This window comes from Helobdella robusta, assembly GCF_000326865.2.
Source record: "Helobdella robusta unplaced genomic scaffold HELROscaffold_47, whole genome shotgun sequence".
NCBI lineage: Eukaryota > Metazoa > Annelida > Clitellata > Rhynchobdellida > Glossiphoniidae > Helobdella > Helobdella robusta.
Window position 1 is genome coordinate 1,080,357 of NW_008705176.1, and position 17,129 is coordinate 1,097,485.

A 17,129-nucleotide genomic window follows, 5' to 3' on the forward strand; every position below is an offset into this window, starting at 1 on the left:
TTTAAACTAACAGATATTATTCTCTTTAATATTTTCAGCACGTTACTACATTGCAGTAATCCTATCACCAATTATTCAAACTTTAGTTTGAAGGAAAGCGCGGTTTTTTTTTTACAAATTATAGAAAATTTTGCGCTAAATCATCACTGTAGTCTTCGCAACGTATTACAATTTGTTTATTTTTCTTCAAAATGAAAGTGAAAAACCCAGAAGCAAGCTTTGTTTATCTTGTAGGTGTGACGTCATTTCAAAAGAGTACGTCAATAAATAAATAAACCAACATTGCGCCCTTTACAACGTTATTACAATAAACAAACGCGGAAACAACAGTCCTATGAAGGCTGGAAATAATAAGCCAATCGGAATCAATTGTAACAATCCAGGCTTGTAAAATCATCTTCATCACCATCAGTACTCCACCCATCATCATGATCATTATCATCATCATCATTAAACATGGCTACAGCCACAAGCTGCTTATTCCGACGCAAACGCTGCTCTTCCGGCGACTCTAAGCTCCTCAGTGCGTCTTCTAAAAGTGAATTTACACGGAAACTATTATCATTATCATCATTAGCGTCCATATTATTATTATTATTATTGCTTTCTGTGGTGGGTTTCTTTTTAGCTTGTTCGATCACTTTTTCGCAAACTTTGGCTTCCAAATTTGTTCGACGTCTCAAGATGAGAGAAAATGCTTCGTCCAGAGTTGCTTTGATTCGCGGCGGGATCATATCTGCAACTGAATACTCATGGAAGGCGCCTAAAACTTCCTTTGATTTCGCCTCGACTATGGAGTCGCAGTCGTCCAAACTTCCGATGATGGACACCAGAATGGAGTTTATAATCGGGTCGATAGGATGAACTTTCTGCAACTCTTGAACTCCGACCGTGACCTCAAAATTTCGATTCATGGGGGTAGAAAAATGGTAGCATAGGAGAGATTTTAGAAAGTTCAACACCGACACCTTAACTTCCCAGTCTAAATCGTTGCTTAAAACCTTCAGTAGACGTGTGATTAACTGGATGTGGAGATCACTCATCGGCGGTTTTGATGCTACCAAGTCAGAAGTGTCCTGGTTCGAATCCGATGGTTTTATCCTGTCTGAATGTGGTGAAATAATATAATTACAGATATAAGTGAGTGTGTGTGGCGTGTATATAAAAACGAGTGTGTGTATGCATGTACTTATGTGTTGGTGGTGTACGTGTTGTTGTATGTGTGTGTGTGTGTGTATGTACGTTTGAAGGTGCTATACATAACTGAAAAACCCATCCTAGCAATAATTATCTATTTTAGAGCAATCAATCTACACAACATTGAGTTAATCTCTAATCCAATATTTTGTTTAAATTAGGGAAAACCTGAGTGTGTCATTGACATGAGAACGTATTCGCTAATCAGGGCGACGGCCGATCTCCTAACTACGGCCTCTTCGTCGGCCAGGGATGTGCGGGCGACCTTTTCGACCAACGTCACCTACGTTTGAATTAACAGCTTTATGTTTCAAGGCACTTATATTATAAATAGGATAACAGTATTACTGACGCTGCTGCTGCTACTACTACTGCCGCTACTGTTGCAGCTACTGCTACTAATAATGAAATGAAAAACAATAATCAAAACAATGGAAACGACATCAATCAATCAATGACATCAATAACACATTAGAAAAGACAAATTACTTCAGATCAAAGTTTTTTAAAAAATAAAACAAAACACAGAACTATGTAATCGTGTCCAGCTGACTTATCGAAATTTTTATCAATTTCATGGCTTCGTAAGCACATCTTGGTCATTGTCCTTAATATTCTATCAATCAAAATGGCCAGGGCCTTAAGTCCGGAACTCCTGACGTATTCCTCTTCGTCGTTCAACGAACATTCTAACAATTTGTGAAGCTGAAATGACGTCATCGTCAAGGATAATGGTACGAAATCTGGCGACGAAAGAAAAAAAAAATAACCAAAGACAACAAAAAATTACAATTAAAATTTATCATTTATTTATTATTTATTATCGTTATCATTATCGTCACGACCATCGTCATCTTTATATCAACACCGCCATCCTCCTCATCATCATCATCATCATTCTTCTCAAGGACTCGACACTCCATCTTGTCATTTCATCATCTTTCTTATCATCATCATCATCACCATCATAATCATGACCTGACGCAAAGAGTTGGCCAACGAAGGATATCACGGAATCCCTCAGGTCCCAGATGTCGCTTCCAAGCAGTTGAATCAGGATTATTTTAATATCACCTGTGATTACATCAGCGCCGCTAATAACTATATCATCATCTATATTATTATTATTGTTATTATTGCTGTTATTATTATTGTTATTATATTTAAATTTATTATAGTGAATTGTTTCGTGTATGATTGTGAGACTGAGCGCGATGAGGATCTTCTCGAGGCACAGCAAAGACTTGTAGACTACCCTCTGGTCTCTGCTGTACCTCTGCAACAGACTCGCGATTGTATCTCTGGCTCGACTATAGACTGAGAATAATAATTATAATAGTAATTAATAATAATTAATAACAATAATAGTTAATAATAATAATTATTCATACTATCTTCAGTATTTCAATCATCGTCATGCCTACCGGACCATCAAAGTTATCACAAAACGATAATAATTTATTAATAATTATAACTTATTGATAATTATTATTTATTGATAATTATAAATTATTAATAATTACAGTTATAATAGTCGTCATCACAGTCGACAAAAAAGTCATCAACATCATCGTCGTCGTAGCAACCGGCAATATGGTGATATAAAACATCATCATCCCCACAACTAGCACACCATCACAATCATAACCATCGTCATCATCACCACCACCATAATCATTACCATCGTCATCATCACCACCATCATAATCATTACCATCACCATCATCATCGTCATCATCACAGCTAACGATTAAGTTCATTTTTAAAACAGGTCCTCTCACACTCGAATGTCCCACACAGAACGTCTAACGAGGCTAACAAGTGTTTCAAATTCACAGGAGGTTGTGATGATAATGATGAAACAGGAAGTTGTTGTGGTTGTGGTGATGATGATGACGCAACAGGAGGTTGTGATGATAATGATGAAACAGGAAGTTGTTGTTGTGGTGGTGGTGATGATGATGATGAAAACGACAAAGGCGGTGGTCTTGATAATGATGACTTACAAGCTCGCAATGATGATGGTGATATTAACGGAAAAGATGGTGACGATGATGATGGTGGCGGTAATTCTGACGATATAGGCTGTGACGATGATGATGACGTAACAGGAAGTTGTGATGATGACGAAAAACGCGGTGGTCTTGATGATGATGACGTAAAAAGTGGAGTGGATGATGATGATGTTTTTTTTTTCGGAATATGTGGTGATGATGGTGGTGGGGGAGAGTCTGATGATGGTGACGATGAAGAATTATTCTTCATCTCATCGTTTGCAAAGAAGATATTGATAAAGTTGGTGCAGAGAGTCATGATTAACTCAAGATGGTTAAATTTCTTTATCTGTGTGTGTGTGAATGTGTAGAGAGAGAGAGAGAGAGAGAGAGGAGAGAGAGAGAGAGAGAGAGAGAGAGAGAGAGAGAGAGTAAAAGAGAAAGAGTAAGAGAAAGAAATAGTTTTGTGTGCGAGCGTAAGGCAATGACGACGTTGATCAATTAATTAATCAATCAATATAATTGATAATTATTACACTTATATTTATTATTATATTAATCGAAAGTAAAAACGGAGAACAGTCCCTACCGCGTTGCTGGTGAGCCTCAAGCAGGCAAGAACCGCATCACTACTGATATTTCCACCATCATTCTCATTATTATTTGTATTTATCTTGACGCAAATATTATTTCTTTCGCTATATTTATTATTATTGTCATTACTAGTATTGTTATTATTATTAATATTATTGTTCTTATTACTATTATTATTATTGTTACAGCGACTGAAGAGGCGTTTTTGTGCCGCAAGTGTCGTGGCTGCTTTAGCCATCAGAGTCGTCAGTGGACTTAGGAGGTAATGTTGGAGGTCGATATACTGACCAAAGTCACTGGGGAGAAAAAGATACATACATAACACATACACGCGCGCACACCACATGAATATATATATATACACACACCAACATACGCATACCACACAAAAAACACCACACACACACACACATGTATATACACACACACACCAACACACGCACACCGCACAAAAAACACCACACACACACACACACCTTCTTCTTAATACACACACACACACACACACGCACACCTTTTTTCAATACACACACACATACAGACACACACACACACACACACCTTCTTTTCAATAGCCAAGAGCACAATATCATCGCCTTATGCTTCCTACCACTACCACCATCCTCATCCTTTCTACCACAACCATTTGTGTTACGGCGACCAATCCCCTCTCGGAAGCCGCCAAAGTTGACGTGTGTGTGTATGTGGTGTATATCACCATCATCACCACTCCTACTTTCACCACCATCGTCATTATTTATTAATTGAGTAATTAATTTTATAATTAACTGTAGCGTATCTTGCTCCGGCTGAGGTGATTTTACAGTTATATCCAGGTAGCTACATATTGGAAAGATGTCATTTTTTTAAATTATAAATTATTATTTAGATTAAGAAAATAATAATAATTATTATTAATGTTAAGAAAATAATGATAATAACAATAATAATAATAATTATTATTATTAGTATTATAGTACCAAAAATACTGAATAACAAAACCAACGGACTTAAAAATGTCATCAATGTTTTCTGGTTTCATCTGTAGAAGTTATGGAAAAAAAAATTAAAATAAAATAAAAAAAAATTTTTTTTTTGAAGAACGAGTGTTAGAAAGTAGAAATATAATCAATAGGTCATTTTCATTCATGCAAAAAAACTAATTCAAGTTGTAAGCATAGAAAGATCTGTTCCCTTACATTCTTTATAACTTCTAATGAAGCGCTACAGAAATTAAATTTTTGCAAAATAAGGTTATCCTTGCTGTTCGGGCAGTCATAAATGATATCTAGTAACTCCATAGCTGCCTGTACATCGCTATAACCTGAGACCCCCGTAACTAAACCTGAATTAATGTGCGCCAGTAAACTCTCAAGTAGTCGATCATTGTTAGCCTTGTTAGTCTTGTCCCCGGAAGATGAAATTAAAATAGGGATGTACTGTTTTAAGAGCTGTGCGGCCTGTCGACGAACGAAATGTCTGTCGGCTTTAAAGAGAACAATGCATTTGTCGAATGTTTCTGAAAAAACAATTTCATTAACTGCTATTATTATATCTTTTATTATTCTTTCAAATTATAACAATTTCATCATAAAATAAAAAAGAATATTAATGGCAACAACAAAAACTACAACAACAACAATAATAATATTATTATTATATTAATATAGAATTATTATAAATATATAATTATTATTATCATTAAGATAACCTATATTAAAAGTGAAGTTAGGATGCCGACAGATTGCCTCCAGGCCTTGTAGCCAGCCACAGGTGATAGTCGAACAACCACAAAAGTAGGTACGTTTGATAAAGTCAAATATTCTATTAGCAACATCTATACTAGTTTTTTGCCCATTGGCAACATTCCAACTACTGTTACTAATACTATTATTGTTGTTAGTATTCCCACTGCTGCTGTCATTACCACTACCAGTACTACAACTACTACTATCACTGCTACTACCACCACTACTGCTAATACTACTACTATTACCACAGCTTTGCCCAAGTAACTGTAGCAAGAAGCTAATTATTGATGGCTGTAGATTTTTCACCATTTGATCCGGGTCTAGGTATTTGAAAACGTCAATTATCTCGTCTGCCACATCTCCTGTTATTGCCGGGAGGTTTTAAATTAATTTAAAATATTAACTTAACACATCAACTGATTAACTGATATGAAATTTTTTGATTGGGAACTGCTAGAACGTGAAATTTCAAAATCTTGTCTAGCAGTTAGTTATTTATCTTTTATTGTGAAGCACAATTATTTTATTATTTAGTTATTGGTACTCTAATTTACTATCCTAACTTACTGGAGAAAATGATATAAAATATTAAAATGTGCAGAACAAACACACAAAGCAAAACAATGGAAAAAATTAAAAACCAATTGCTCTGACAATGTTAATTGTATCTAAAAACTCACTTCTAGTTAGAAAATAATTAGGCAATATAGTTAGAAGGTTTTGTAGTAGGGTGTCATCTTTAGGAAGGTGATTGTTTAGCAATAACTTAACGAGGTCCAACAATTTAGAACCCGACATTGTTTCACTTTCTGAAATTAAAATCAGTAAAAGTAGACCAGGCAAACACCGAGCTATCAGCTAAAAGTAAATTCGATAATAAAACACTTAAACCTACAAATTAAAGCAATTTAATCAAAATACGAAACAAATAAACCCATTTTTATTAGAAAATATATTTAATAAATGAATATATTTTTCAACAATGCATCTATCTAATCAAAAATTCATTACTACCTGTATAAAAGGCTTTGAAACACAGAACAGCCTTACATGCGATTTATAGTGTTACCTATTAAAAATTAAATTAATCAATTTAAAATAAATAAATAAATAAATGTAAAGTTGAAATGTTATATGTAATGTAAATGCTATATTTATTATTTATTTTTTTCATATATAAATTTTTTTTATTTAAATCGTTTTTTAATCTAAAAAAAATGTCACAAACTAAAAAATTTAAATTGCAAGTTTTTTTCAAAATTTGTTAAATAGTTGTCAAACTCAAACTGTAAAAACTAATCAATTTGTTCCTAATTGCTGATTAACTCTTAATCATTTTTTCGGACTGACATTTCTAAATAAATCTTAATATTTAAGTGAAAAATAATTAATGGATGATTTGCTTGGTCTTGCTCAGAGATAACTATTCTATTATTATTAGTATTAAATTAAAAATTAAATTATTAATTAATAAATCTTATTAATTAATTAATTTAAATTAGAATTTAAAAATTGAAAGAAAATACAAAAATCCAGAAAAATGTACAGCGATTGGGCCTCACTAATCCCTGAAATTCAGTTAGACGTCAGCAACCAAAGTGTACTTTCCTGCTTCAATCAGAGCACCAGCAAGGAGGTTGTTAATGGAGTCGTTAGGAACCTCTGTGCCAACATGAACAGGTGGGGGCATTATGGAATTAATGTTATTATTATTTTATCCATTGTTGTTATAATTATTATATTATTGTTGTTGTTGTAATTAATAATATTATTTTTACATATATTTGGTGAAATCAAACATAATTCTCGCCCACACCTTACTATACCATGTGAATATATATATATATATATATATATATATATATATATATATATATATATATATATATATATAAATTAAATAAAAATTGACAAGTTTCTTTTGATTGGTTGATTGATAGGTGCCAAGATGACCTAGAGCCGAACTGCTTGACTAGGGATTCTGATGTCATCTGGACTATGCAGGTCAGCAGCTGAAAATTGCATTATTTAATACCTATTTAACATTGGATGGCATGTAAGGGCATCACATACAATTTTTATGATGTGATCATTTGCATATATGTATATATACAAATTTTACATGCATTGTGTTGGTGTTGTTGATTATTTTGAGAAATTATGAGGAGAAATAGTTGTTAAAAAGAAAATTAATTTCTAAAACAACAAAACAAAAAGATGATCTGAAAAAGAATATGCCATCAATCTTTTCTCCTAATTTTAGTATATCATTAAAATAGTAGGGGCTTATTGTCCTAGATTACCCAACTAAATTAATTAATCATTTATAATTTATAATAAAATAATGAAACAGATTTTATGCCATGGACTAACCCTACCACCTAGCGAACGAGAAACTCTCTCAGACTGTGTGAACATATATTGTGACTGGCTACATTGCATAGTCGAGCCTAATAAAGTCCTGCCTAAACCACTAAATGATGACCCAAATAGATATTTTAGGGATGTGCTGAGTCATTCTGTTAATTTGTTCAAGCCTCGGGCTGATGCTAGTGGGTTTTGAAGTTTTTATTTTTTTTTATTTCTCTATTTTTTCAACATTTTTATTCTTTTGGTTTTAATTTAACTAAAAATAACATTAGTGTTATTTTAAATAACGCTGTGCTTGTTTTCAACGTTAGTTATATTGCTATTTGTTTTGCTCATTCATTCATTTGTTCATTCATTCTATTCATTCATTCATTCATTCATTCATTCATTCATTCATTCATTTATCTTTTCATTCATTCAACCATTCATTCACTGATTCACAAACTCACTGACTCAATCAATCATTTTATTTATTTACTAATTTTTTTATTCAAACATTCATTCTTTGCTCTATTCCTCCATCCACCCATTCATTTATTCATCCACCCATTCATTCATCCATCCATCCGCCCATTTATTCAACCACTCATTCATCCATTCATTGATCCATTCAGTCATTCAATCATGCACTCACTCATTCATTCAGGTCTAGAGTTTGTGAAGAGGCACGTCATGATGTGCAAGAAATTTTTGAAAACCCTGAAGACTGTGATACAGAAGGCCAACAACAAGAATCACAACAACAACAATAAAAATAAAAATAATAATAATAATAGTAGTAGTAGTAGTAGTTGTTGTAATGGTATCACATCTGAGACTTGGGCTCATACTCTTAAGTTCTTACTGACCATTGGAGATGCTCTACTCAGCCCACCAACGGAAATAGGTCTGATGATGATGATGATTGTGTTGATGATGGTGATGCTGATGGTAATGATGATGAAGATGATGATGATGATGATGATGGTGATGATGAAGATGATGACAGTTAAGGACTATAACAATATGAACGATGACATACTAAGGTGCAAATGTACAAACGAACTAACGAAAACAACAACAAACAAACAAACATACACATATACATACAAACAAACAAACATACAAACAAGCATAGAAGCAAACATACAAACAAACTTACAAAAATAACTTCAGACTGTTTAGGCTCTCAGTTATGTGATCAAATGATTTGCGTGCTATTTGAATTGTGGTTGCTCTCCTGCTCTCAAGGGCATTTCCCGACTCCATCTCTATGGAAAACCATGCATGAAATTTGTCTTGGTTGGTTTGTCTTTGTCTTTGTTGCTGTTGTTGTTTTGTTGTGTGTGTGTGTGTATGTGTTGTGTCTATATCCAGTGCACAAACAACAAACACAAGAAACAAGCATACTTACAAACATACATACAAATACACACGCATACATACACACACACACACATACATACATACATACAAACATACATACAAATCTACATACTTATATACATACATACATACATACATACATACATACATACATACATACATTGGCCATTGGCTTCAGACTTGGCCTGGTCATTCAGAATAAATACACGTGCCGATGTGGCGCTGGGGCGGACGAGTTTGGGCACCACGGTTTGGTTTGTCGCCTGGGTGGGGGCCGTCAACTACATCACTCAGCGCTAAACGATTACATTTGTCGGCTCTTCTCCAAGGCTTCAATCCCGGTTCTCAAGGAACCATCCGGCGTAGGGGCGCCATGGTAGGCGCCCGGACCATGGTAGGCGCCCGGACGGATGCACGCTAATACCTTGGAGAGCCGGCAGATGTTTGGCGTGGGATGTTACGGTCCCTGGCACCCTCGCCGAACGATACGTAAACCTGACAAGTAAAGAATGCGGTTTGGCCGCGGCCAGGGCAGCGGACGAGAAAATGAAAAAAAAATATGGGAACGCCCTCCCCTCGATGGAATTCTTGCCAATATGCATCGAGGTTCTTGGCCCGATGGACCCCAACACCCTTAAATTTCTTAAGGAAATATGCAAAATGATCAGCGTCAGATCAGGTGACAGCAGGGAACTGTTTTTTGCAACCAACCACATTTCGTGCTTGTTGCAGCGGTTCCTGCGTGTCTGTGTGCTTGAAAATATCCAACTGAATGCCGACATGTGCAATTAACGACAAATCAAAGTGTTAATCCATTTGTTACTTGGTGTTGGACGGTTCAGTGTCACTCATCATGTTTTGGTTTTAACATACATACATACATACATACATTACATACATACATACATACATACATACATACATACATACATACATACATACATACATACATACATACATACATACATACATACATACATACATACATACATATATCTTGTTTGCTGCAAAGGTTTTTGCGCGACTGTGTTACCGAAAATGTTCAATTAAACGCCGACGTGAGCGAATAACGAGATATCAATTGTTAACCGATTTTTTCAGATGTTTGACTGTTTAGTGTCACTCATCGCTGATTTGGTTTTAACATACATACATACATACAGACATACAGACAAACATAAATACAAACGTACATACAAATCTACATACATACACACAAACATACATGCAAACATACATACATGCTTGTTAGGTTGGCGTCACCACGAAGCCTTAGTAACTCAATGGCATAGAGTTAATTCAGCGTTAACTATCAAGCTATTGAAGATTTTGTATGGTAGTTTTGATCAGTCAAGGAATTTTCAGAATTGTATGTTTTTTTTGTATGCTTGAATGTTTGTTTTTCTTGTTAGTTTGTATTTTTTGTATGTTTGTCTGTATTTTTATGGTTGCATGCGTATTTAGTTTGATTCAACGTTTTTAATTCTCATAAAAATATTTTGATTATGTCTTTTTAAGTGTTTGCATATATCTTTGTATGTATATTTTTTCTGATTGTTTTGCTTGTATGTTTGCTTGTATGTATGTATTGTTTGTTTTTTTGTTTGTACGTATATGTATACGTATATGTATTTTCGTTTGTTTTTTAGTTTTTTGTACTTTATTGGTGATAATCCTAACCCCCCCTCCCCACACACACGAAAACACACACGCAAACAAACACACATACATATATACACATAAAACATCCACATCCACACACACACACATTTATACACATAAAACCTCCACACGTCACAGATGAAGAAGATGAGTCCCTTCCAATAGCGAGCATGTCCAACGACACTGTAATCCAATGCTGGTACCGATTTCTCCGCCTGATCGGTAATCCGGTCGATTTCAGCCGGCCGCGGGTCATTAGTAACACCCAGAGGTTCCTCCACGTGGCACTATCGAGTACCGACGTGGTTGAGCCGCACCAACTGGACTGTCTTAAACAGCTGCCGGTCATTTTCTTCAAGGCCATGAAGGCCGTTTCATTCATTGCCGATGCTTTTCTCGGTTGGTTGGTTGGCTGGTTGGTTGGTTGGTTGGTTGGCTGGTTGGTTGGTTGGTTTGTTTGTTTGTTGGTTGGTTGGCTGGTTGGCTGGCTGGTTGGTTGGTTGGTTGGCTGGTTGGTTGGCTGGTTGGTTGGTTGGTTGGCTGGTTGGCTGGTTGGTTGGTTGGTTTGTTGAGATTTTAAAATGTGTTTTAAATTTTTGAAGTGTTTATTGCAAAAAATCAAACAAAATAAGACAAATTTGTTTCTTTAGGAATGAGCCACAAAGAACCGGTCGATTTTGATTGGCTCCTGTCAGTCATCAACACCAGCCAATCAAACGAGCCGCCCGCCGTAACTCCGCCTCCGGTCAGGAAGCAAAAAGTTACTTTCCTACCTTACATGGTTAAAGGTGGATTTAAGTTTTAATGGAATTTCAATTTTGAAAAAAATATTTGTCTCGGTAATCAAACATGTTGTTGTTTGTAGTAGTAGTAATGTAATAACTAAATAAATATATTGTGTTACACACACACCCCCCCACACACACACGCACACACACACAAACGCATACACGAACAACACACTCGCTCACACACAAACAAACAAACATACAGTCAAAGACATGGCACCAAGATTAAGTCTAACTGAAACAACGACAGCGTCAACAACAACCACAACAACAACAACAACAACAACAACGTCATCGGAAAACACCACGACGATGACGTCATCGTCTCATTATTCTTTGTTATCAATTTATCGCCCCCGGGTTAATAGCTTGATGAATTTATTGGGGGAGTGGCTGTTGGATGCCTCCCTAGTCAGGGTCAAAGTGCATGGGTCGAATTATAAAGGTCAGGGCTTTTATTATTATTGTTATTATTATTATTATTTATTACTTACTCTTATTACTTACTCTTATTATTACTATTACTGTATGTTGTAGTATTAGTTGTTGTTATTTTTATAAGCCAGCCAGCCAACCAACCAACCAACCAACCAACCAATCGGCAAACGACATATTAATAAAGAACAGATATTACAACCACACATACAAACACTAAAAAAATGTTTCCATTTTTTTTTTCATTTTTAAAGTACCAGACGACGAAGACTGGCCCCCTCAAACATCGCCACCATCCTCATCAGCGTCATCACTAATTACTAACCCACTTAACCCTAACGAGGCTGGGAGGGCTCAAGCTTGCGGAACCCTCTGTAAAATTTTTTGCTCCGTAAAGACCAATGAGAATATATTACCGGTTTACATCTCAAGGTTTTACGCTGCTATGTATTACGGACTGTCTGTGAATACGCCTTCTCAGGTCGGTATTTTGCGCTGTCTTTTGTATTTTGTGTTGTATTTTTTGTATTTTGGGTTGTAATTTTTGTATGTTTTTATTTGTATATCTTTGTATTGTTTGTTGTGAATAGTTACTGAAAGACTGATATGTTTGTTTATTGTCTTACTGAAAAGTTGGTTGATTTTGTACTTAGATAGATTGACTATTGATTAATTGACTGACTGATTAATAAATTAATCGATTATTGATTAATTAACTGATTGATTCAAGAATCGTTGATGCATTCCTTCATTCATTTATACATTCATTCATGCATTCATTCATGCATCCATTCATTCATTTAACAGCAACCGCAAACATCGGGGATTACACATCCGTCCATCGTCATTCCTCCTGTACTAATAAGTATTCTACTGAATTCTACAGACCTCTTAAAAGTCTGCCTATATGTGTATTTATTTGTATACATACATACATACAAACATACAAACAAACAAACAAACAAACGAACATACACATGTTCGCACATACAGACAGTCACATACACACACACATACAGACACATACAAACACAAATATATACACATACACACACACAGACACACACAGACACATACAAACACACACACATACACACACAAACATACACACACGCACACACACACACATACAGGTAGATTTAATGGGAGTCGAAGTTTTGTTACCCCAGCTTTTGAGAGCTATAGAATTTCTTCAACCTAGATACAGGTATGGTGGTGGGGACGATGAATTTTTTTCCATTGTTTTTTTATCATCATCATCACCGTAATCATCATCATCATCATCATTATCTTCGCCTTAAATTCCATCATTATCGTCATCGTCATTACCATCATCATCATCACCATCGTCATCATCATCATCATCACCAGATACAAGCACGACAATGTTGATGATGATGTTGAATTGAGATCTGCGGTTATACAATCTCTACTCGGCATCATCTGCCTGCCGCTACACTTTAAACATTTGACTATCAAACGTATGTGTGTGTCTGTGTGGGTCTCTGTGTGTGTGTCTGTGTGCTTGTTTGTTTGTGGTTGTGTGCGTTTGTAAGTGTGTGTGTGTTTACTCGATAGTGTGTGTGTTTGTAAGTGTGTTTGTGTAGGTGTGTTTGTTTGTAGGTGTGTAGGTGTGTTTAGCAGAAAACTAGAAACATAATTTGTATTTTCTGTTATGGTGGCCATGCTCGATGAATTCCAATAAGAATTCTATCATGGTCAGTCCGTTTTTTATCATTAAATTCTTTTTTAATTTTATGGAGCAAATAAAATTTCCTTTCGTTTCGTTTCGTTTGTTTGTGGGTGTGTGTGTGTGTGTTCGTATGTGTGTGTGTTTGTTTGATAGTGTGTGTGTGTTTGTAAGTGTGTTTGTAGGTGTGTGTGTGTTTTTAGGTGTGTGTGTGCCGACAATCAATCAATTAATCAGCCAATCAATCAATTAATCAAAATCAACCAATCAATCAATTAGTCAACCAACCAATCAATCAATCAACCGCAATCCACTATATAAATTACCTATTGACCAGTCAATCAACCAACTAATCAATCAGCTATATAAATAACCTATTTACCAATCAATCAATCAACCAATCAGCTATATAAATAACCTATTAACCAATCAATCAATCAACCAATCAACCAATCAGCTATATAAATAACCTATTAACCAATCAATCAACCAACCAATCAATCAATCAATCAACCAACCAATCAGCTATCTTAGATGATCTTCAACAGCAGCAACAACCGCTAACATTTCTGATGTTGTTGGACAGGATATCGACTTTGCTATTGACCATGCTTCAAAAGGAAGTGGATCCTTGTAACAACCAGCTGCTGCTAGGTTCGCTCTTTCATTCGTTCGTTCATTCATTCATTTGTTCGTTCATTCGTTTGTTCGTTTGTTCATTCATTCATTCATTCGTTCGTTCATTTGTTCATTCATTCATTCGTTCGTTCTTTCGTTCAGGTGGTGTAGCACTCTTTATAATGGACATGGCTCTACACTATAACACATCGCATACTGGTTTGTTTATTTGTTTGTATTTTTGTATGTACACTATACACACACACTACACACATTACACACTGCACACACACACACACACACACACACACACACACACACAGAAAGACACACACTCACTCAAACTCAAAAACACACAAACACAGAATGCCACAGATTATTCGAGATTTACCTAAAAGGGATATCCCTAATTTGCGAGCGCCTAATCAACAATTGGTCATCTGACTTGTCATGCTCACTGGCCTGTATGGAGGTCCTTCAGTCGCTTGCTCGTATGGAAGTTTTGAAATCAAGGTTTGTAAACTTAGTGGTTTGTATGTATGTATGTATGTATGTATGTATGTATGTATGTATGTATGTATGTATGTATGTATGTATGTATGTATGTATGTATGTATGTATGTATGTATGTATGTATGTATGTATGTATGTATGTATGTATGTATGTATGTATGTATGTATGTATGTATGTATGTATGTATGTATGTATGTATGTATGTATGTATGTATGTATGTATGTATGTATGTATGTATGTATGTATGTATGTATGTATGTATGTATGTATGTATGTATGTATGTATGTATGTATGTATGTATGTATGTATGTATGTATGTATGTATGTATGTATGTATGTATGTATGTATGTATGTATGTATGTATGTATGTATGTATGTATGTATGTATGTATACATGATAACTTGATCATAGTCATCCTGTCTTCTATTCTTTTTTTGTTAATGTTTTAGAAGCAAATAAATAAGTATCGTATAGTATCGTATCGTATCGTATGTATGTATGTACGTAGGTTTGTTCGTTTTGTATATGGGATTGTTTGTTTATTTGTTTGTTCGTATTGTATATGGGTTTGTATGTTTATTTGTTTGTATGTGGATCCTTTTGTCTGCATTGTGTGTCAGTACCTATGTATGCATGCTCGCTCATCTAGGGCCGGCGCTGATGATGATCGTCGTGCCAGAAGCGATCGAGTGAGAAGCGCCACAGACGGTGGTGGTAGTCGCCGCAAAAACGACGACGACGGCGACAGTAGTAGTAGTGGCGCTAATGATAATAGTAATAATAAGGGTGATGATGATAATAATAATGATGACATGAACTCCTTGAATGATGGTTTGCTGGAGGCGGCTTCTAAAAAGATTGTTGTTATGATTAGCAACTTCATTGTCCTCCAGTGTAATAAGCCTTCGCCTTATCATTCTAAGGTTTGTTTGTTTGTGTGTGTGTGTGTGTTTGCTTGTTTGGTTGTTTGTTTGTTTGTGGGTTCGCTTGCTTGGCTGTTTGTTTGTGTGTGTGGGTATGATGTTTGTTTGTTTGTGTACGTGTTTGTGTTTGTGTGTTTGTTTGTTTGATTCATTGATTTTAGGTGTGTATGTTTGTTTGTTTTTTTGTTTGTATGTGTGTGTATGTAAACTTTCTTTAGACACCTACTTTCTTTGTGTGTTAACATACACACACTTACCCACAAACATATAAACATACATACCCACAAACAAACATGCAAACAAACGAACGAACGAGCGAACGAACAAACGAACGAGCGAACAAACATACAAACAAACAAACAAACACATCTACCTACATACAGGATCTGCATTCGTCAATAGTTTTCGCGTTCCACTGCCTATCTACCTGGCTGGTCGAACACAGCTATCTCATCCAGGACCCCGCCATCTTGAATACCGTCTTGCAAGTCGTCGAGTTGGGTATTTCCGGTAGCATCTCTCAGGTTTGGTGGTATTTTTGGAGATTTTGTATTCATTCACTCACTCACTTATTTATCCTCCTTCATTCGTTTGGTCGTTTGGTTCTTTTGTTCACTTTTTCATTCATCCAATTTATTTATTTGCTCGTTTCATTTATTGACCTTTCTTTCATCGTTATTCACTTGTTCAGCTAATCAATCAAACAATCAATTAACCAATCAGCCAACCAATCAAATTTTTTTACCTTCGTCCAAACCAACCAATCAGCCGACCAATAAACTTCCTTTACCCCAGCCCAAACCAACAGATTCTCCGAAGTACAAAGGTGACAAGGAGTTGAAGCCCGCCTCTCTCAGGGTCAAGGACGCCGCCGAAGTTCTATTCAGTATCATCATTGATCACGTGGTCTGTACCTTGATGATGATGATGATGATGATGATGATGATGATGATGATGATGATGATTGTGATAGTGATGACGATCAATTAACTAACGGTCAGACTTTTGACATTTAAATAATTAACCAACCAACCAACCAGCCAACAATTTAACTAATTGATCGTTTCATTGAGTTAGTCAATCACTTTATCAACTAACCAGTCAATCAATCAATAAATCAACCAATCAAAATCAGCCAACCAACCAATCGAAATCAATCAATCAATCAATCAAAATCAGCCAACTAATCGATCAACCAATCAAAATCAGCCAACCAATCAATCA

At 35.5% G+C, this 17,129-nt stretch overlaps 2 protein-coding genes across 2 annotated transcripts; one reads left to right on the forward strand and one right to left on the reverse strand.

The window, feature by feature from the left end:
- Positions 1-155: 155 nt before the first annotated feature.
- On the reverse strand, positions 156-6,334 carry HELRODRAFT_193326 (hypothetical protein; the record flags this gene model as incomplete). The annotated part of the gene is made up of 12 exons (XM_009026491.1): positions 156-1,105; positions 1,366-1,480; positions 1,729-1,940; positions 2,176-2,514; positions 2,946-3,032; positions 3,066-3,540; positions 3,781-4,081; positions 4,347-4,625; positions 4,796-4,827; positions 4,985-5,304; positions 5,782-5,898; positions 6,217-6,334. 12 exons carry the CDS (start codon positions 6,332-6,334, stop codon positions 366-368), a joined length of 3,135 nt encoding a protein of 1,044 aa, XP_009024739.1. The 3' UTR covers positions 156-365.
- Positions 6,335-7,076: 742 nt separating this feature from the next.
- HELRODRAFT_85618 (hypothetical protein) lies at positions 7,077-12,258 on the forward strand (the record flags this gene model as incomplete). The annotated part of the gene is made up of 9 exons (XM_009026372.1): positions 7,077-7,238; positions 7,496-7,540; positions 7,890-8,092; positions 8,683-8,792; positions 9,062-9,187; positions 10,524-10,640; positions 11,072-11,336; positions 11,591-11,721; positions 11,972-12,258. 9 exons carry the CDS (start codon positions 7,077-7,079, stop codon positions 12,256-12,258), a joined length of 1,446 nt encoding a protein of 481 aa, XP_009024620.1.
- Between the last annotated feature and the right edge of the window lie 4,871 nt (positions 12,259-17,129).